General features: G+C 33.1%; 1 protein-coding gene across 47 annotated transcripts in view; it reads right to left on the bottom strand.

The window, feature by feature from the left end:
- Positions 1 to 21737, bottom strand: part of SOX6 (SRY-box transcription factor 6) — a 551842-nt gene that overhangs the window by 125428 nt on the left and 404677 nt on the right. For 46 of the 47 annotated variants that reach the window (XM_079103752.1, XM_079103737.1, XM_079103729.1 and 43 more), the window contains one exon: positions 1234 to 1357. In XM_079103752.1, the coding sequence (XP_078959878.1) occupies positions 1234 to 1357 (124 nt within the window). The remainder of the gene's footprint in view (positions 1 to 1233; positions 1358 to 21737) is intronic. The other variant, XM_079103711.1, reaches the window with a different exon arrangement.

Genomic DNA, 21737 nt, shown 5'->3' with positions numbered 1-21737 from the left:
AGCACTTGACTAGAATGTACAAGACCCTGGGTTCAATCCATCCCCAGCACCAGGAAATAAGAAATTAACCAATGGCTTAACATATCTATTCCTTGCATCATTGGAGATCTGCCAAAGACATCCTACCTTTTCTTACAAGAGGTTGCACTCTACCAAATGCAAAAGAGTAGTCAATAGTAACCAACAATCAAAATAGATGTTAGGCTTGTTTTATGATATTTGGTAAGCTTTTTTTACCCATAATTTTAGTAAAGTGATTTACATTTCATTGCTCTAAGAATATTAAAAATGCCTTTGTTCACTTTATAATCCACATATACAAAGAAACTGCTGCATTCAGATTTGTTGCACTCAGATTTGGTGGTTAATATAATCAGGTTAATATGTTAAAAAGAACTTGACACAGAAATTAATAATGAGTACAACAAGGTCACTACTTCTGAGCTGAGGTCACTTACAAAGAATGCACAAATGAAATTAAGGTTGACTTCTATTTACTTGACTATCTTCTTACATTGGATTCCTTTGGCAACATATCTTTAAACATTTAAAGCTCTGTTTACAAGGAGGCTCTGAAAGAAGCTTCAAACCATTATGCCCCTAATTGAATTCCCCAGGAGTCCAGTAAACTCAGAGGAATAAAGAAAAACCATAACATTTGCTAAATCATCTCAAAACATATTTCACTGCAAGGTTATGTGACCTGTTTTTTGAGGTTCAAAGATGAGTGAAAAATATTACTGAATACTTCATTATTTAGACTAAAATAAAAAAGAAGTTTACCTATTAGTGGTAAGCAAATTAAACCACCCCAGTTTAAATGTTTTATTCCCCCAAGAGAAATTTGACAGCAAACAATAACAATATTTTATGTTCGTATGTGGCCAGTCTCCCAGAATATGAAAGTTCTCAGGAGGAAGAAAAGGTCTTTAACCAAACACATTATTCACAGTGAAGGTATAGAGAGAGCTGACAGAAATTTTGTAGTCCCCAGGGAAAGCAGCATTTTATCTGTGAATTCAGAACAGATAAAATAAGAGAAAATAAAAGTTTTAGCAATTAATTAGTTTATTACATTGCCCCCTCTTCCCAATTCTAATTTTACTTTAAAATAAGCTTTGGTGATCTTTTTTATTCAAAGTTCCCTTGTATGCCTGTGTTTGTTGTGACTACTAAGCAAAAACATGTGCATCTGAGCAATTCCAAAAGAATGTGAAATCTCTCTCTACTTACCTGGTTTGTATGTTATTCCAGGGGGGAAGAGGAATCCCTGTTGGGCGGCAGCAGCTGCTGCCAGGGTCCGCTGGTCATGTGGAAAAATTGGGATCATGAGCGGAGGCATGTGACCCTGAACCTGCTAAACAGAAGAGAGCCTATGATCAGACAGAGAGCAAATGTATGCCAAGAAGTCTTTGTTTCTCACTCCTGGTGGTGTGCTGGTACCTACACAGTCACCCACCTCTCACCCCATTCCAGATCTTCAAACTGAGAAAAATTCAGACAAAATCCATCAATTCTTTTTTAAAGATGCCATTAGTATATCAAGGACATAACTTAATTGTAAATTTGCCTCTGTGTTTCACCAGAAGGTGGTTAATGGTTTTCATTTCTCCTATTTTGCTTTTATTTTCCTTCTTTTTTGTAAACAAATAACTAAAAGAAATAAGTTTGTTTCTTTTCTTACACTACAATGTTGAGAGGTTTTGCCCTTTCACCTGTTTTGCATTCTGTGCTTTATTTTGAAATGGTATTTAGTATCCTTGGTCAGAAAATAATGTCTAATTGTTATATATTCCAAAAGCTGTATCTATCCAGTTTAGGTATCTTATTTCAAAGCCTCACTGCATTATATTAAACATATAGCTCTTCAGATTTAAGGCTACTACATCTTGGCTTCCAATTAAACTAATATTCTTTGCCATACACACCTCGATGTAACATATAAATTGCTTGTCTGGCTAAGCAGTTTTACAGCTTTATGCACTACCATGTAGCTCAGTAATTATGGAGTTGTATTCAGAGAGCATTTCATAATAAATCCTACTATATCAAATTTCATTTGACCTCAATAAATGTATCAAAGAGCACAAAAATGCAAAATAGAAAATCTTCACTCTATATCAGTATTTGTATTCCATATAAAGAAAATAAGAGCTATGACAGAATCATGCTTGTGAAAATTACATTTTAATTTCCTAGTTTCCTTCTTTACTCTACACATGCTGCCCTGATTCCAGGATAGCATGGCAGGAAGGTTTTATCCTGGTTTTTGGGGCATGATTTTATAGGTTGGACTACATGATTTTTCTCATTTAAATATCAAAACTATGATGGACCAAAAGAAGTGATCTCTTAGCTCAAACAGGGTCTTTGGCCTCTTTGCTAGAAAAGGGCTGCCCTGTATCCTGTATAAGATATAAACCTTTACCAGTAATTCAACCAGTCCCAAACCCTTCCCCTGTCTAAATTCCTAAATCTTCTCTTTAGGCAAAATTCCATATACTGGTTGATGACCCTGTTTAAATAGCACTGACTTGCCATGTCCTGTCCCTGATCCCTCCACAACCAGGGACGCAGTGCAAAAATGTGTGGGTCTAAGAGGTTTCATTTACCAACAGTTTTTCTCTAGGGAAAGCCCTAAGATGTGGGTTAATAAAGGGCAAGCAAAAAATAAACACTTTACAGTATTTTTCTGAATTCATTTCTCAGGAAAATCAACTTATAATAAAAAGGTCTTTGTGCAATTACTACCTTGCCAGTGGGGCGTGAAAGAAACTAGCTTTGAACAGCTATTTCTTCCATTTTAGCTGAGGTAAGCCCAAGTTTTGTACATCAGAGTACAAACTTAACCTGCTTAAATTGGAGCTGATCCCCTAGTGTCCAGGTCTTGCCTTTAACCCTGAAGAAAAGCACTCGACTTGCTTGTTGTATTGTAACCTAATACAAACCTGAAATGTCAGAAATGAAGGCACTGTTTTATGCCAGAAAACAAAATACAGTATCTTTGTGGGTGACCATCATTCAGTACAAGAGTACATCAAAGGAAATAATTTCATTCTCCTCTAGAAATATAGTTTCAGCACATACCTAGAACAAAGGGCAGGTGCCTTGTACTATAGAGAAGGGGAGCAAGAGGAGTGAGAAATTTGAGTATCATTTCTGTTTATTCTTTCCTTCTTTCATTTAACGATTGTTTATTAAGTTGTTATAAACTATTAGGAGTTTTGAGAAGAAGCTGAAGAAATTGGAATATTTCTCTTGGGACAGAAAAGATATCAGGTTATCTTCAAATATTTGAAGAAATGATATGTGGAAGAAGGATTAGATTAAGACTGAGTGGTTACCAAGGACAGAACTAGGTTCAAATGGAAGAGGTTTTGGGAAAGTTTACCACAAAGAAGAATTTTCTATTAATAAATTATTCAACAATTACTTGAAAGAGGTAGTATATGCCTCTAGGTACATATGTGTGTGTATATATATATATATATGTGTGTGTGTGTGTGTATACATATGTGTGTGGATATATATATGTGTATATATGTGTGTATGTGTTGCATATATATATATATATATATATGAAGATGTAATTTGGGATCTTTAGTGCTATTCATTAAACAGCATCTTAGAATGAAAACAGATTCATTTTCACATTTTTCACATTGGTTACCCAAGCTTTTCAGATGTTAAGACAGTATAAGGGGGTAAATGACAATTATGAATCAGACCTTAATTCTAGAATCTGAATGTCTAGATGTTTTTTTGTAATTGTCTATGTCCATGAGATAACTAAGTAACTATCTATGGTCATTTTAATGCCAAAGAATTATAAGTGTTTTATATTAACATAAGTTTTTTATGGAAGAATTTAGGGAGGTTCTTTCTGTCCATATTTTATAAGGTAGGATATGTTAAAAACTTATGCTATTATCCAAAGGCTATTTCAATAAGTTAGAGACCCAGTTGAAAAGGAGACAGGAGACATCGTGAAAGCAACAGTAATGATAGAATTATAGAGTTGGAATAGAACTTAAGAGATGCTCTAACCTTGTAGTTCTCTAAGTATAGTATCTGACCAGCAACATTGGCAACTATGGTGCTTTTTTAAAAAGCAAACTATCAGGCTCCCTGTCATACCCATTGAATCAGAAACTCCAAAATTAGATACATTAATCTACATTTTGAACTACAGCTTAATTAAAAGCAGTGATTCTCAAACTTCAATGGGCACTGAAATAAACCACTGGGCTCGTGAAACAACAACAAAAACAAACAAAAACCCCCCACAAGTGTTTGGCCCCACCCTCAGGGGCTTTGAATCAGCAAAGCTAAAGTGAGGCCCTGAAGGAGTGTATATTTACATTTCTAACAAGTTCCCAAGTGAAGTTGGTGCTGCTGGTCCAGGAATCATTCTTTGAGCATCACTAATCTAGTCCAAACTTAACAAATCACAAATATGGAGGCAGATGACTCGAGAAGATAAAAGTACAAGCTAAGGCTATACCTACCACCTATGAAAAAACTGGTCTAAAGTTCAAAATTTCTAATCACCTATGCTCTTCCCATCATATCACATGGATTTCAGTGATAGAAAAAAGAAATCACTTGTGTACACTATTTCAACAGAGAAAAATCTGGATATCTCCAGTAATTTTGTGTCAGAGGTGTATTGTTGGAGGCAGTTCTGAGGTTCAATGTTGTCCAATTTTAAACTCTTCCCCTCTCTTATTTTTACCCAGAACACACTTGTTCTCAATATTTACTGCCATTAATTTCAAGGATTTATTATAATACATTCATTAGTAATGACCATTTAGTTTTAAATGATAAAATTGCCCCTAACTTATTTTAAATAAAACAATGTTGTGAAAAGTCAATGTGCCCTTTATTAAAGACAACTGAGAATATGCAGCAACTAGTTAGCCTGAGCACAGATGATGAAAAGTTCCTCTTTTAACTGTAATTATGGATGTAATAATAATGATGATAAGATAATAATAATAATAATAACCACCACAACAACTAATACTTTTCAGTGTTTCCTATGTGTTCATCACTGGGAATATGATTTATAGATCCTATCTCATTTAATAGGCAAAACCTGATGACATATTTACTGAGAAATAAAAAATTTATTTACTGAGAAAGACAAAAACCACAAGAGGTTAAGTAACTTCATCAACTAAATGGTGGTAGATCCAGGATTTAAGTCCACATGAAAGTCAGGTCAAAATTCGTATTTTTTTTTCTGCAAATTTTATACATATAAGTACCATATTATATGAAACATGAAGTCATTTTTTGCTAAACAGATTTAAATGAGATGAGGAAAGTGACTCTTTGTGATAACAACTGACAGATTTATAAAGATAACTGTAGATTATATTAAACAATACAGTAAAATCATATGCATCCTTGACCCAGTTTTCCCCAAGGGTAACACCATGCAAAACTGTACTATAATATCAGAAGCAGGATATTGACATTAATATAATCCAAAAATCTTATTCAGATTCCCCCAGTGTGTTAAAGATACCATGTCTTAAAAAAATTAGTAAGGCTAATGAGGGTCTATGAATATTTCCAACTACTTGTATGGTCCAGTGCAAGTGATATGAGTGGAAAGTATGAGTTAAGGCAATTATTTCCCCCTCTCATAACTTTCCATTTATTGTACTTACTGGAAGACTATTGGTCAAATGTGCGACAGAAAATGGAAAGCAAGAGTTAGGTAAGTAGGAAAGACAAGGAAAGTAGAATAATCACATAAGCATCCAAAATATTTTCCTCTTATGAAAGCTGTGAATTCTGGTCACTGCACTGGGTGCCAGTGCTTAGGGCAGACAAAGAATTTTGAAGATAGAGGAAGCCCCGCCTTGCTCTGAAAAATGTAATCCTTTCCTCGTCCTTCCCATAATCTTATTTTCCCATTTGGTGACATGCCAGAAAGGTAGTAACATTAGAAACAGCAACCCTAAAAAGTATTTTACTTAAGAATGAAAAATAATAGAATTCCCTTCACTCCATCAAAGAGTAACCAGTCTCCACATGTCTTTTTCAAGAAGTTATCAAAATTTCAAGTGGCATCTTTAAAAAAAAAAAAAAAAAAAAAAAGTATAACTTTCCCTATGCATAAATTCAGAGATTATTTAATTATCCTACAGACAAAGGGATAAAACTGATTTTGTTTGTACAAAGAGTAAAACATGATGTAGCTAAAATATATCTCAGCATGAAAACTGCTTTGTTTTTACTGCTTTGGAAGTAAGCACTAATTGGCTGGGTGCTGAATGACTAATGAGAAACCAGGAACCTCATCATGGGTGGAACTTAGTGCATCATGAAAGGAATAAATACACTATCTACCCCAAAGCACAACTAACTGTCCATTAATTCTAAGCTTCCACAATCCCTGGCCAAAGTGTCTCCCCTTTGGAGATTGCGGGGAACATATTCTTGATCAAATAGGCTACATGCCCAGAAATTTTAATTGCTAGGGTATTCCTCTCTTCTCTCAGAGAATCAAGACGGCAACAGATGCATGTGAAACATTTAGGTTCTGTCTCTTCCAGTTCGTAAAACAGCATTGTTGCATCAACACTTATCCCCTTTGTTTTCTCTGTGCTAAGTTGTTGAAGATGCCATTTTTTGCCATCTGCCCCAGAGCTTCATTAAAGATACATGAATGGGCTAACTGGCCTGATATCTTGTGAGGAACAGGTGCTATTGTTTGTCCCTGAAGACTTGCACTAAAGATATGACTCAGAATACTTGAGAAAGAGCATCTGCAGCAGTCAGTCAGAGAGCAACTTGGCAGAGACCTGGCTACGTGCTAATATGCAAACAGAGTGACACTCAGGGGGGCTCATTTTCTCTTTCATGAAGATTATTTAACTTCTTTTAGTGATGGGCAATAAGCATTTGTATTGAAAATCATGGGCATATTAATGTCTGTTACTGAGTTAACGGCAGTGGGCAAGTGAGAATTTTTAAAATGCTTTATTTCTAGAAAATCATTCCTCATGTGGTTTAATTGGTGAAACCACCTTTAAAATGTCAGAAGGAATGTTTCCAATGTGTGTACACCAAAACAAAAAGGGAAAGGGAGAAAGAGAGAAAATACAGAGATCAAAGAAGAACAACTGAGAGAGAAAAGATATGGGTTCTGCAGACAGACAGAAACAGGGGAGAAGATTCCATTTCCTTAACAGTCATAATTTTATTGCAAAGAATAGCTGAGTCATTTGCATTAAGTGTTACCAGTGTCAAAGCTACAGCAGATAGCACACAAAATAAGTCCCCAGAAACCTTCCATGAAAAGCTTTCAAGATCAGAGAGGTAGGTATCTTCTTCCTGGCCCAAAGCACAGGTCAGGTCAGTACATGAACCTCAGCTAATTCTGGATAGTTAAAAGCAAAACAGTCTCATGTGATAGGATAAATTCATGTCTTAATAGAAATGCTTTAAGTTTCAAACATTTGCCATTGTCGTTAAATCTAACATGTTGACTCTGCTCTGCCCTTCATAGAAAGCATAATGAGTGAACTAGTCAACATACTAAACTTCTCTTGATAGACCACAGTCTGAAGCACACAAAGCCTTAAATTATATCACTGCTTCAATTCACTAATTATCTCTCACCAAGTAAATTGAGTTTCCTGAATGGTCAGTGCCATTTATATTTTTATCTGCCCAATTCTTCTTATCATAGAAATAAGAAGATAGGAGGCATTTTGTAATAACTGGTAAATGGTTGGAAACAAATCATCAGGGACCTAAGCGTTGGTCTTCTGATCACAAATTTCTATAAGGTAGTATTGTTAAAGCAATTGCATGAGGTATTGAGCAGTAATTACTCTCATTTCAGAAGAGAACTTAAAAATGTCTTTTAAGTACATCCCAACATAACCTTGTTTGCCTTTCATTTGTCTTATTTAACAATTCTCTGACTGTTACACCTATGAAGTATAGAAATTCTGCTTCTAAAAGAATATAGCTGACTCCAATAGAGAATAATCAAACTGAAATTCCATCAGGAGCAAGTCCAGGACATACATTTTCTAGAGAATCTGAGAAAAGCCCTATCTTCCCAGATGTTCTCCACCAGAGCAAATGGATACACATTATATAAATAATATAACAGTATCCAGAAAAGAATCCCTTGTTTCTGTTTGTTTCTTTGTTTTTGATAGGATGTCTCCTTTCCTTCTTCCTTTCCTATTCTGCCTCCTTCCTTCTCTCCCCTCCCCTTCTCTCCTTTCTCAGGTGCTATCAAGATAATATAAAAAACAGTTTATTATAATTATTAACTATTCATCTTTAATATGCAATGTCATCTAGAATTTTGGATACTTACTATCACGCTCTTTAAAATTCACACTAAAGGGTCAATAAGACCCCTAAAAGAAATAGAATATACATAATATATCATAGTTTAAAAGTATTCTTTTGAAAACTCAGGTTTTGGTCCTTCAAAGTCATTTGCTTTAGTGAGAACATTAACAAAGATTAACTTTACTCTTGGTCATGTACTCTTCTGTATATTATTGTTCAATGGAGATCAAGAAAAAAATCAGTGTCAGTAGTTTACTTCTCTTTGCTAATTTAGGCTATTGAATATACTTCACAAAATATCCCAACTATTCACAGAAGAAATAAAAAAGACATCTTGTCACTAGCTTCATAATGTCCCCACTCCCATCACCAAGAGTAAAACATGCTAACAAAGCAAATCTACTTGCTATCTTAGCCTTTAAGACAGCTATTTAAAATGCACTGCACAGTCTAGCACTTTCAGCTCCCTTCCTTGCTTACAGGAGAGAAATCATCTTTGGGAGTAAGAGCACAATGACTCCATCAGGTCAATGGCACATGTTTTAAAAATCTTCAGGTAAAAAGCCAGAGAAGAATGTCAGCCCTGAAAGAGCCAGTCCTGCCCTTTGTGTTAATACCTCTTTTCTATATTCTCAGCACACTGCATACATTTGCTCTATGTATATTTTTTTTAATGGATAAACATTAATCTACCAGGATCATCAGTATTCAAACATCATTACTTTTTCACTCATTCATTTGCACATGTTCTATTTAAATGTTGAATTTTCAAAGAAAACAACAATGACAACATGGACTCGACACCAACATAATCTTGATTCCTACCGTCTCTTACTTATTTTCCCTTCTTCCATGAAATGAAGAGCTTGAAACAGACTTGACCTCTTAAGACTCCAGGGAAACATTATTCCATAAGAGAAGGAAGCAGTGCCTGTCTTGTACCAACTCTTCAAAAGTCACTTTCTGAGCACCTATTGACTGGTACTGTGGCAAGCATTAGAAATATAAAGAAGCCTTAGAGAAGTCTATAGTCTTATTTTATCCAGTAGTGGTAATAGGTTTATTTTTTACTGACATACTGGTATAAATCATGTAGTTTGTCATCTTACTTTTGAATATGGTCAACAGAGAAAGGAAAGATTAGCTTAAGAAGAAAATCATGTGGCAAAAAACTCTGTTATCATTCCATAGTCTCTCTATGGTTGATACCTCAGAAATTTTTGAGAGTATTTATGAAGACGTAAGTCAGATTACTTTCTAGAAAGGATGATGAATGTTAATTAAATGTGTTTAAATTTTCTTACTATGTTTTAAGAAACTCTCACTGGGAGGGAAATAGAATATCCTGGCCATAAAGAAATTAATAAAACATGTTATGCAAAAGTAAAATTTATGATTCATTTGGAATTAGATATCTACCACCTTTTCAATCCATACAAATGCATAATCTTGTCAATTAAATATTATTGTTAAGGTCTAGTAGTATGTTAAAATCACTTTAAAGTGCAACTAAGGAAAATTCATGTGTGTTTATTACTCCTTAAGGATCTATTAGTGGGTATTTTATTCAGATTCGTGCTGTAAAATCTGCATAAACTCAGCATATTGTTATCCCCATGTGTGCATTTGTTTGGTTAAAGCAGAACAGCAAATCTCAATTTTTGCAACTTCTGGAAAAGTCAAGAGAACTAAAACAGTCTTAATTTTAATCAGATACAAACAGTTATCACTACAGAAGTGAAGAGTTGACTATTATGCAAATAGTCACAGTTAGTGGTCACCAGGCCATCACAGAAGACTGAGCTAGTCAATTACTTTGGATATTTCCAAAGACTAGTGAAGATGAATGTTTCTTATTCCACCCTGTCTTATTTCCAGAGAAGTATGAAACATATTAGAGACTAATGATTGTTGTTCTTAAATGGAAACCCCATTAAATACAAAATGATCAAAGTGTTTTGCCAAGACGAAAATTAATTTTTTTCAAATTCTGTATAAATGCTATATAAATACGTTAACATTTGTAAAGAATGTGGCATTCCTTTCTTCGCAAGAACCAAATCCAGATATAAACCTTTCATAAACTTTTGACCTGTAATGAAGGCAATCTGGCTTTTACCCCTGAAGTATTTTATACAAGCTTATTCTGTTAGCAATGACCAGAGTTCAATTATTAAATTCCTCATCCAGAAATGCAGGTTTACATTTTAAACTGCAGGTCTTGTTAAAATTATGCACCAGCAACCTAAAGGCAGGGACTTTGTATCTCCCTAGAGCTCAGTAAAAGTCCTTGCACAGAGTAGGGTCTCAACAAATATTTGCTACATAAATGCTTTAAAGAACTTTTATTCTATGTTATTTTAAAGCTAAGCTATAACAATTCTTATGATTTTTTAATCTGCTGAATCAAGTCAAAGTCCTTTCATCATTTACAAGCCTCAAATTGAGGCACAGAAATATAAAACAGCTCCAAACCTATCTTTTCTTTTGGCTATGCCATGATCTAACGTTAAAGTCTATTTGTTGGTAAGAAACCTTAACAATTGACTTCATTTATTTCAAGATTTTAAAAAATTGATTAAGCACTCCTATTTTATCTGTTGAAATTCATCTATAGTATAATTTTAGAGATGCCTCTAAGCATCTTTAAAAATTTTACCATTATCAATTATAGACTTTACTGACAGAAATGGTAAGATGTTCTCACCAAAAGAGCTAGGAATACAATTTTCAAAAATATTAATAAAAATGTTTGTTATATCACAGTGGGATGGTTATTCAACCCAGAATGAATGACAGAAAAATATTTAAGCATAAGCTATCATGACAAGCAGAAGCAGTTTCAGCTTAATCAAGGCCTGAGAACCATACCCTGGAAACTATGAAAAGAACATGAACTCGATGTCTAAGTTACTAACAGTTGGAGCTCAGCCCTGGCAAGATGATGTCTTTGGAAGTATCCATGAGAGATGGCAGTTAGAAATGTGAATGGGGGTGGGGGGAGAGGTGATTTTCATAAAAAAATGAATACTCAGTAAAAATATAAACAGTATGTAACCTTCAGGTTTTCAGTATCACACTCTAGACTTTGAAGCAAAAAGTTAATGACATGCACTTAATGTTATTTTGGAGCATATCTTGTAACCACTGGCCTCATCCTCAGCATATGCATTATACATATGCCTACACACATAACTCACAGACTCCTATATCTGCTACCCAAATTCAATGAACAAGAAAATCAGCCCTGGTGATGATTATTAAGAATAAGCTAACATGCTAATTTTTAAAAAGTTATTTTCTTTATATTTGTACTTTTACTTAGTACTATATTCATATTAAGTTATCTTATATAGAATAAAGACATGTCCTATTAAAGAAGGTAAAGTCCCAACTCCCTAGCCTGGGCTGTCATTGAAGGCCCTCTAACAGATGATCTTAATGTACTTCTCAAGTCTCTCACCTACTGACTCTTTACCATGGTCTTTCTCTTCTTGCTTTAATAGCTTCTAATCTTTGTTCATACCACTTTTCTCACTTGCTATATAAAATAATATTTCCTTTCCTTTCTACCTTCCCAAACCTGACCTACCCTTCAAGGTTCCACATCAGTTCAACTCTAGTAAGAAAATTTCTGAAATATGAATTCCTTTTCCTCTGTCAAAATATGCATTGCACATATTATGTTGAATTATTGAATTGTTTTCCCATTTGGATACATTAATTCAAATATCAAACAAATATTTGTCATCATTCTAGGCAACAGGATAATGATAAATCGTATCCCCTACCACCACAGGGCAAGAATGAGAGCAAACACCAGTTTAGAAACTACCTTAACAGTCCAAAAGTGGTAATAATATGTTGGCCTATTTCCATCTTACATATCCTCTTGCAGATAGAATGTTAATGTGCTGCTAGGACAGTGCCTCCAAATATGCCAGGAAAAGAATAAATATGTGATTGATTGACTGATTGATTTAAATACAATTCAGTCAGTGCTTCCATATGAAACAGAAGCATATCCCTTTCAAGCACTTGTACTAAAGTAATGCCTAAAAGGAAGAGTATAAGAAATTAAAATCTGGTAAGAAACAGCTACATCTGAACTCCTTTCCTTAAACATTATGCCACTTATTAAAATTTTAGGCAGCAGAAAAGCTTACTAACAAAAACTTAAAATTCAGATTCTTAATTCAATCTCTGTATGAAAAATAAATAAATATTAAGAATAGTTTGAGTTACCTACTAACCTTCCTACATGGAAAAATCAATAGTAAAGATTACAAAACAGAACATTTAATGTCTACAAGCTGACCCAAATACTGGTTAAATAAAACTCTTACTTTTCATTTCTGGTAGTCAAGGCTAATGTGATATTTCCAAATGAAATTTATACTACAGAGTCACATGCTGCAGTAATTCATCTTTTAAGATATTCTGTTATAAAGAATAATAGTGTTTCTTAGGATTAATTTGCAATAACTCAATGAAATCGATAATTCAACAATTCAATGCAATTATAACTAAAAAGAAATAGAAACTTAATCCTAAAAAGAAATGGAATAATACTAGTTCACTTTGGTCAAGAGAAAAAAGTAACCAGAATTCACAATGGAAAATTAATACGTTAAACCTTTTACATGTTCTTAAAATAAAAAATCTTACCAAGAAATTCTTAGTTTTTTTTTAATCCTCTATTTTAATGTGTGTGTGTGTGTGTGTGTATACACATAATAGTGTATTACCCTTAATGATAATTCTTAATGGGCAAATAAAGAATAGAAATATTGCATGTCTTAGTTCATAAGTAGGTCCAATATAAGATCTTAACCAAAAGTGGGTTGGGGACATAGCTCAATGGAAAAAAGTTTTCCTAGCAGACCCTGGGTTCAATTCCCAACCTAAAAATAAACAAAAACAAAAACAAAAACTACTACTAAATAGGTATGTCCTAATCCTAACAAGATGTTATGAAAAGAAAGGAAAAAAGAGAGTAAGAAATTAAAAATACGAAAGGAAAACTAAAGAAAAAAGAGAGAGAAGAAGCAAACGAGCTAGATTACAGTGGATTTTTGTGATTTTGTTTTAAATAAACACTGTCCATTATATCTACAATTTTGACTCACTTACTTCTCAGTCTGTCCTTTACATTTCACCGAATGTAAATTCTGAAACCCAGTGTTATACTTACCTTACAAGTATTTTGTAGGAATCAAAATGACAATGCAATATGTTCATTGCAAAACAGAATTGCAATAAAACTATAATTAAAAATTAATTATAAAAATTTTAACCAATAAACATGTACATTTTCAAACTTATGAATCATTTTAAATAATATTTAAACTGAAAACTGTGGATTCAGATTGCTAGGTTAGTATAAACAGAGGGACCAATCTACAAATGCATCAACCATCAGTTATTCTTGACTTAGGAGGTGGTACTCACCATAATATAATAAACACAGAGACAGATACTTTTTTCTAAACCAAGTCTACCAAGACATATCAATTAGCTTTATAAATTTCTGTGAGTAAGAAGTGAAACAAAGAGAAAGGGAATCCTGCCCCTCTACTCCTTAAATACACATAAAAAGAAAAAGAAGAAAAAGCAAAGATGTTTATTTGAATGAAATAACTTGATTTGTATTTCCATTATCCTCTACCCACCAATTTTCCAATAGCTAGAGTGACAACTGTAATTTGTTTTACTGAAAATTAGGAGAAGAAAAAGTGTAAAAGTATACATGTGGATATTACAGAACTAATATTTAATATTACATCTTTTCCAGAATATTCAAAATTCAGAGTAACAGTACTCATGATATATGAGTCGCCTAGTACAGCATCAATTCAAAGATTTAATTTTTTGACTTTGTATGATTTGTTACTCATTTGTGAACAGTCATTGTCTATAGCCTTTTTGTCACATCCACAATGATGATCAAAGCTATGAATTTCTTTTAGATCCAAATGAAAATTCCTAAAAATGAATGACACAAAGTCCAACTATGATTCTCTTTAACTCTCTTTGATTTAACAATAAATATTCTTTGTTAGCTCTTTAATACTGCACTATGACTATAGTTTCCTTGGTAGAATAAGGAGTTGAGTCTACATAGAAATTATCAGCCAATAACAATAGGTTTTTGTCCAGCTGTGAGTACTTCCCTCCTCTACAACCAGTCCTTATCTGGCTCAGGAAATGCCTGTTTTAACTGACAGGTAGGAGATTAAATCTACAGCTGCTGAAACACAATCTCAGCTCTGTTAGATAGGCTTTCATTGAAAAGCACTACAAACACATAATTTGTTTATGTTGTACCAGCAATCTCTGACAAAGCAGACTGTCTAGCTGAGACAAATGTGGTTAAACCCATTTATTGTATTATTTCTGCTACACAGAACAAGCTCTTAAAACACAGAAACTAGACAAGGCACAAAGCTCTAGCTGTCTAAAGAAATCAAGAATAGATGACTTCTTGTTACACTAGCCTCTTTTACACAGAAAGCATGTTCTCCCCTGGAAAACATCTATTCCAATTTCTCTTTTAAGTGGGTTGTTCAATTATGTTTATGCTTTCAGTTTTTAAAGTTTCTTTTGTTCCTGCCAGCATAAACAGGCATAAAATCACCTAATCACTGAATATCTCTAGACTTAAGAACATGATGAATATTTATAGCAAGTGCTATATTACCCCCTCAAAAAAAAATACCCCTAATGGTGAATTCTAATGACACTCCACCCTCTCTCAATATTCACTGCAAATTCTGATAATGTTATTTGATTTATTTCACTTGATGAAACATAACTTTGTAACTCAAAAAGAATATGAATAGTAGTTTCTTTAAAACCAAGGAGTCCTGCAGAGATACCTAATTACATAAAAGTTAGGGAGAGAGATTTTAATAGCAATAACAATGAAGTCTGTTCATCAAGTGACCATGAATTTATTGCTCCAAATAAATAATAGTAACTAGAAATAGAATTTTTTTGTTTTTATATTTAAAACCTATTCTTCAGGTACACTTATTCAGCTCTAGCTAGCATTCTGAATATAATGTATATCCATAAACTATAAAATCAGTAGTAAGTAAAGGTTAAAGTCTTTACTTACATATATTAAGTCCTAAGAGTTATAATCAATGATAATGAAACAACAGATGGTACACAATATGGTTTTAGAAACAGAAAAACAGATGCTATAATTCAAACTTGTCAAAAATTTTTAGGAAGAGTGGCACAATAAGCATAAAGATTACAAAACTATATTTGAAACATAGCCAAAAGGATTATGGTTAGCCACTCTCAAACATGTCCTTAATCATTGTCGTAAAACAGGAAAGTGAGAAAATAATCTTCCAAGTTAGAACATATGTGCCACTTGGAACTCCGAGTTAGTCTTAAAATATAGAAAGTATGCAATAAACTAGCTGAAATCCATGGGGTCTCCCTTAAACAGCATGGATAATGAGGGGAATCCATAACAGACATAAACAAACCCAGAAAGATGTCTAGACCCCACATCATTATGTATGATATATGCCCAAGATATATGGGCATACATTTGAATGTTCAAGTTCAAACTTGGCTTCTATTAGACTGATTCAGTCACAGCATGGGGTTTCTTTAATAAACAAACCTTAGTGTTAGAAAATATTGGGGGCTCAAATCATGTATTATGTCCCAGCTAGTTAAAGATGTGGTGCTCTAATGCCCTGTATCGCTTGAAGCTTTCTTACAACAGAATGTAAATAATAAAGGAAAACCATATTCTAGAAAAACACAAAAGCCTTAGATTTTTGTATTACAAGTTTGGAGCAAGGAATACACAATGATATTATTTCAACATATGCTCAAGAGAGAATTTATATTTCCCATTAAAAATTAGAAAATTTTAACAATGTGGTCTTGGTTTATATTTCCCATGATTCTTAAGGATGCTAAATACATTCGCATAAAATATGTAACCATAATTATCTCACCACAGTAAGTTCTTTGCCATGTTTGACATATTCACATATGTATAATAAAAAGATTTAGCACACTTAAGAATCACAGACTTTTAAAACTAGAATGGTTTTAGAAAGACATTTTTTTTAATACCTTAATTTTAAATGAAAATTTAATAAGGCCAAGAGAGAAGTGACTTGCCAAACTCACAAAACTTGAGAATGACAAAGCCAATGCTGAAAACAAGTCTTTGGTCTCCATGTTCACTAATTTAATAAAATCATAAAATCAGATTTTCAGGGATGGAAAAGATTTAGAGACTATGCAAGTAATCCAGTGGTTTTCACATGGACAAGGAACTCCAGTGAGCTTTTTCAGATATACATATGCCCTTTTCCCCTTATCCAGAACTGCTTACTCTTCAGTCTTAACCACTGCATTTGACAGAGGCACATAGGGATACTGTGATTTGTCCACAGTGATATACCTCGTCAAAATCAGTTACATTGGAATTAGGTCTGCTCATTTCAAGTTCAGGAATTTTCATTTCTATTTCCCAGATTTCTCTTTGTCTTTTTACAGGTATAACTTAAATACAAACATACCACATCTTCTTTCAGCTTTAGTCTAAATATGTTTTCTTAAACATAAATCACATCATGAAAAGAGGATGAAGGTAAATCTCACTTCTACAAAGACATTCTGGCAACACAGATACATGGTGACTCTGATAATTGCCTCTTTTTCTGTTTCCCCAATTTACCCCATCACCAAGTTTGCATGTCTGAGACATACATTAAAATCAATCATGTATTACCCTTTTTAAAAATGTATGAGACCATGAATTCTGAAAATAGAATTGTAATTTCTCTCCTCAAATTCTTTGCAATATACAGAACTTTACAAAGACAGTGTTTACCAAAATATGTTGAGTTATTTTATTGAGTGTCAGAGCACTAGTTTTAAAAAGCATAAAAGTACACAGTTGAACCAGATACAATATATGAAAAGGACAATACTGCATAAATTAAGTGGGTTTATTTTGGGAAAGCAAGGTTGGTTTAATATTTGAAAATCAATCAATACAATTTATCATAAGAAAATAAAAGAGTAAAAATTGTTTTAATAGATATAGAAGAAACATTTGGAAAAAAATCTATAACCCATTCATGATTTAAAAAATAACTTTCAGCAAAATGAAATATAAGGGAAATTCCCAAATCTGATTAAAAATATATTTGAAAATCCTACAACCAATATGCTAATCAATGGAGAAAGAAGCCCTACTTACTACCCAAGATCAGAACAAGCAAGAATGTCTACTCTCGCCACTTCTTTTCAACATTGTCCTAAATATCTTAGGCAGTACAACAGACAAAGGAAAAGAAAAAATGCACACAGCGTGAAAAGAAAGAGGTAAAACTGCTTTTATCTGCAGAAAACATGATCATGACCATAGAAAACTGTAAGGAATCAAAAATAAAGCAACCAGAACTAAAAAGTAAATGAAGTAAAGTCACAACATACAAAGTCAATAACAAAAATCTGTTGTCTTTCTACACGCTAGTAATAAACAACTAGAAAAAGAAATTTTTAAAGACTCCCTTTACATTAGCATAAAAATAAAATGCTTAGAAAATTTTAACAAAAATATACAAGATCTCTATACTGAATGCTTGTAAAATATTGTAAGAATAAAGTACAGCATGAGAACTATAGTTAATAATATTGTATTGTAAACTGAAAAATTGTTAAAAGAATAGATTTGATGTGCTGTTACCACCTAGAAAAGGTAATTATGGAAGGTAAGGGACAGATTAATTTAATAGGTTATAATGTATTATTCTTTTTATATGTTGCTTTATTCTGTTTCATCTACTTTTATGCATTTTAATGTGCTTAAATGCAGTAATGATTTCATTATGTATATACATATCAAAACAGCATGATGTATACCTAAATTTATTTTACTTGTGAAGGAAAACTCTGAAACACTGAAATAAATGTATAACATTTATGGAATGGAAGATGCAATATTGTTAAAAGCACAATTCTCACTTGATCTATAGATTTCACAATACAAATCCAAATTCCAGAGGTCTGAGATGCAGCTCAGCGGCGGAGCACTTGTTTAGCATGATTGAGGCCCTGGTCTTGATCCCCAGAACCAAAAAGGAAAAAAGACAATTTCAGGAGCAGTACATTTTGAAGATAGCATCAAGCTGATTCTAAATGTTACATGGAAAAAATAGTCAAAAGAATTTTGCAAAGTAAGAACAAAGTTACAGAACCATAGGAAGGTTTCAAGACTTACTACAATGTTATTTGATTTAGGGTGGTGTTTATTTCTATTCCATAATCAGTGGAACAGAACAGAGAGTCCAGAAATAGATCCATATTTATTTGATGAATTGATTTTCACAATGATGCCAGATAATTTAAAGGGGGAAAGATAGTCTTTCAAACAGATATTGCTAGAAGTGGACATCTAGAAAAACCAAGCCTTGCCCTTTATCTTACATTATACAAAAACTCAAAGTGGATTAAGACCTGAACATAAAAGTTAAAACTAGAAAACTTCCAGAAGAAAATATAGGAGAAAATCTTCATGATATGGTACTAGGCAAATATTTTAAAACAGAACATAGCTTGAGCCAGAAAAGAAAAAATTTGATATGATGGACATCACCAAAATTATAAACTTTGCTCTTTAAAAGACACAGTAAAAAGGAAAGCTATGAACAGAGAAGATATTTGCAAAAGAAAACAAAGGGCTTCTATCTCAAATATAAAAAATACTGTTAAAACTCAATAATATGATGAATAAATAAATACAGGTCTTAAGGATTTAAATGGACAATTCACCAGGCCACTAAGTACATGAGAGGATTCTCAACATCAGTCATAGTATGACAAAGTAAGCACTGGAATAAGTGAACTAAGCCAAAAGATGTAGGCCAGATACAGGAGTATAACAGATTGCTTAAATTTCAATTTCTCTTTATTAAAAGAGGTTGTCATGTAAAGAAAATGATGTTAAGTACTGAGTACATAGTAGATGCTAGTCACTGAATTTAGGTGTGATCATTTCAAAATAGTTCAATGCTATCTTAAACAAAGGACCATATCCCCTTTGGAGAGATTTCAGAATATTGGGGTGCATATGTGTATATGTTTGTGTGTGTTTTCATCATTCCACATGTTCTCCCTGTCCTAGAGATTTACTATGTCATAGGAGAAAGACTGTCTTTATCCCACTACTCTTGTCTTCCTGGGAATGAGCTTTGAGGTAGTGGGTGCATGTGACATGAGAATCATGAAAGCATGCTTGTAAAAGTCGATATAAGAAAAAAAAGCCCTAAGAAGCACAGCTGGGTCTCTCCTATGAAGGTTTTCTGTAAGAAGAATGATTAAAGAAGGATCTTACAAAACAGAAAGACCAATATTTTCACTGAAATATCCAAGGAAGGCTAATGGTAGAGAGATTTGGAATTATTTATCATACACAAAAGTAAGGACGGACTGAAGACCTAATGACAGATGCTAATCTGAATCTTATGACATTATAATAACATTATCAAGTTATTAAACTGCTTTGAGCCACCATGGTAATTACATGGATGATGATAATAATGACAACAGTAATAATAGTAATAAAGGCTACACTTATACAACATTTATAATGTGCCAGGCCCTTTTCTAAGTGCTTTACATTCATTAACACATTTAATTCTCAAGGCATTTAGATGAGGTAGGTACAGTTATTTCTCCCCATTTTATAGATGAGGTACAGAAAAGCTTAGTAGCTTGCCTCAAAATCAAGGAGAAAACAAGTGGAAGGACCAGGACTTGAATCCAGGCTGTCTGATTCAAGAATCGTACTCTAAACCAATATGGCATACTAGTTAATGACACAGAGATTTTTAAGACTGGAGTTTCAGGCCATATTGTAACAGGGTTAAGAACAGTGAGCCAAGGGAAGTAAGAAGACCCTTGAAATTTTCCTGGAGATGGTGTAGACAGTGTGAATTAGTAGTTACTTACAACAACTTATACAGGTTCCTCATATCATAAGCAAATGCTTATCAACACATATTTGTGATTCTGGCTCTATTAAGTCTATGATAAGGAAAACAAAGCAGAACACTTGGCATTGTGTTAAAAAGACACTGCCTTTGTGTTCTCATTTCCACACTGCCTAGAGAAAACTCATGAATATTCTAGAATATGTATCTTGGAAAATAAAATAATATTTGTGTTACAATATCAACTCAAATTGAAATTTCTTCAACATTAACAAATTGTATAAGGTGTTTTTGTTTGTCTAGAAGGTATTTGATTTTGAAAAGATTAAGAAAAACTGAGTAATAAAAAGTCCTATGCTTAAATGTTGAAAGCCTAGACTGAAATACTAGTTCTACTATCTTACTTTTAAATGAGCAGGTCATAATTTTCTTATATTATCAATGAGAGAATGAGTTTATACAGCTTATCTTAAGAAATTAAGGTAAAAACTATCTAAAAGATGTGGGAATTTTTGAAAAATAAAATACAATGAAAAGGTACATTATTTCTCTACATTTACTACAAGACATCCATTTGTAAATCAGGAATTGTTTTCAGGGCTTCACCATATTTCTACACATATAAACTTGTTTCTAGGAACAAAGCAGTTAAAGAAATGAAACTTATGACTTCTTAAAGACCTACTATTTGAATACCTATTACTTCTTGAAGACCATTTATTCAGTAAATGTATGCTACTTTCATACTTTATCTCAATTAATCCACATAATGCAATACAGTTGAATATTCCTGTTTTACAGATTAAACAAATAAAGCCTCTGAAAGGGACACAGAGTTACTAATGAGACAAAGCCAGAATTCAAAAAATCAATTGATTCTGATGTCTTTTTCTCAACTGTAATTGTCTCAATGTGTCTTCAATAGCAATAAGATCTGATTCAGGATGATGTGTTCTCATGTCTCTTTAGTCTCTTTCAATCTGGAACAGTTACTGAGTTCATTCTTGGCCTTTATATCCTAAGCAATTTTGAAGATTTCAAAGCAGAGATATTGTAGACTGTCCCTAAATTATTTTGTTTTATTTTGTTTCTCTGACATATCTCTGTGATTAGATTCGAGTTTTTATGTTTTGGGCGACATATTGTGGAAGAGATGCTTTGCTCTTCTCACCACATCCCATCAGAAGCATCTGAAATAAATTTATCCTATTACTGTGTCACCTGAGTAATGTGGTATCTGCCAGGTTTCTCCACTATACTGTTAAACATTTTCCCTTTGCATTTTCTTAATTATTGTGTGGGGAGATACTTAGAGATTATGTAAGTACTACATCATTCTTTATCAACTCCTACTCACAATAATTCCAGCACCCCTCTTGTTTCTTATGTGAATTTATTATGATGGTTGCCAAGGATTTTCTT

Source organism: Sciurus vulgaris, assembly GCF_902686455.1.
Source record: "Sciurus vulgaris genome assembly, chromosome: 11".
NCBI classification, from domain to species: Eukaryota; Metazoa; Chordata; class Mammalia; order Rodentia; family Sciuridae; genus Sciurus; species Sciurus vulgaris.
This window is presented reverse-complemented; position numbering and strand designations above follow the sequence as displayed.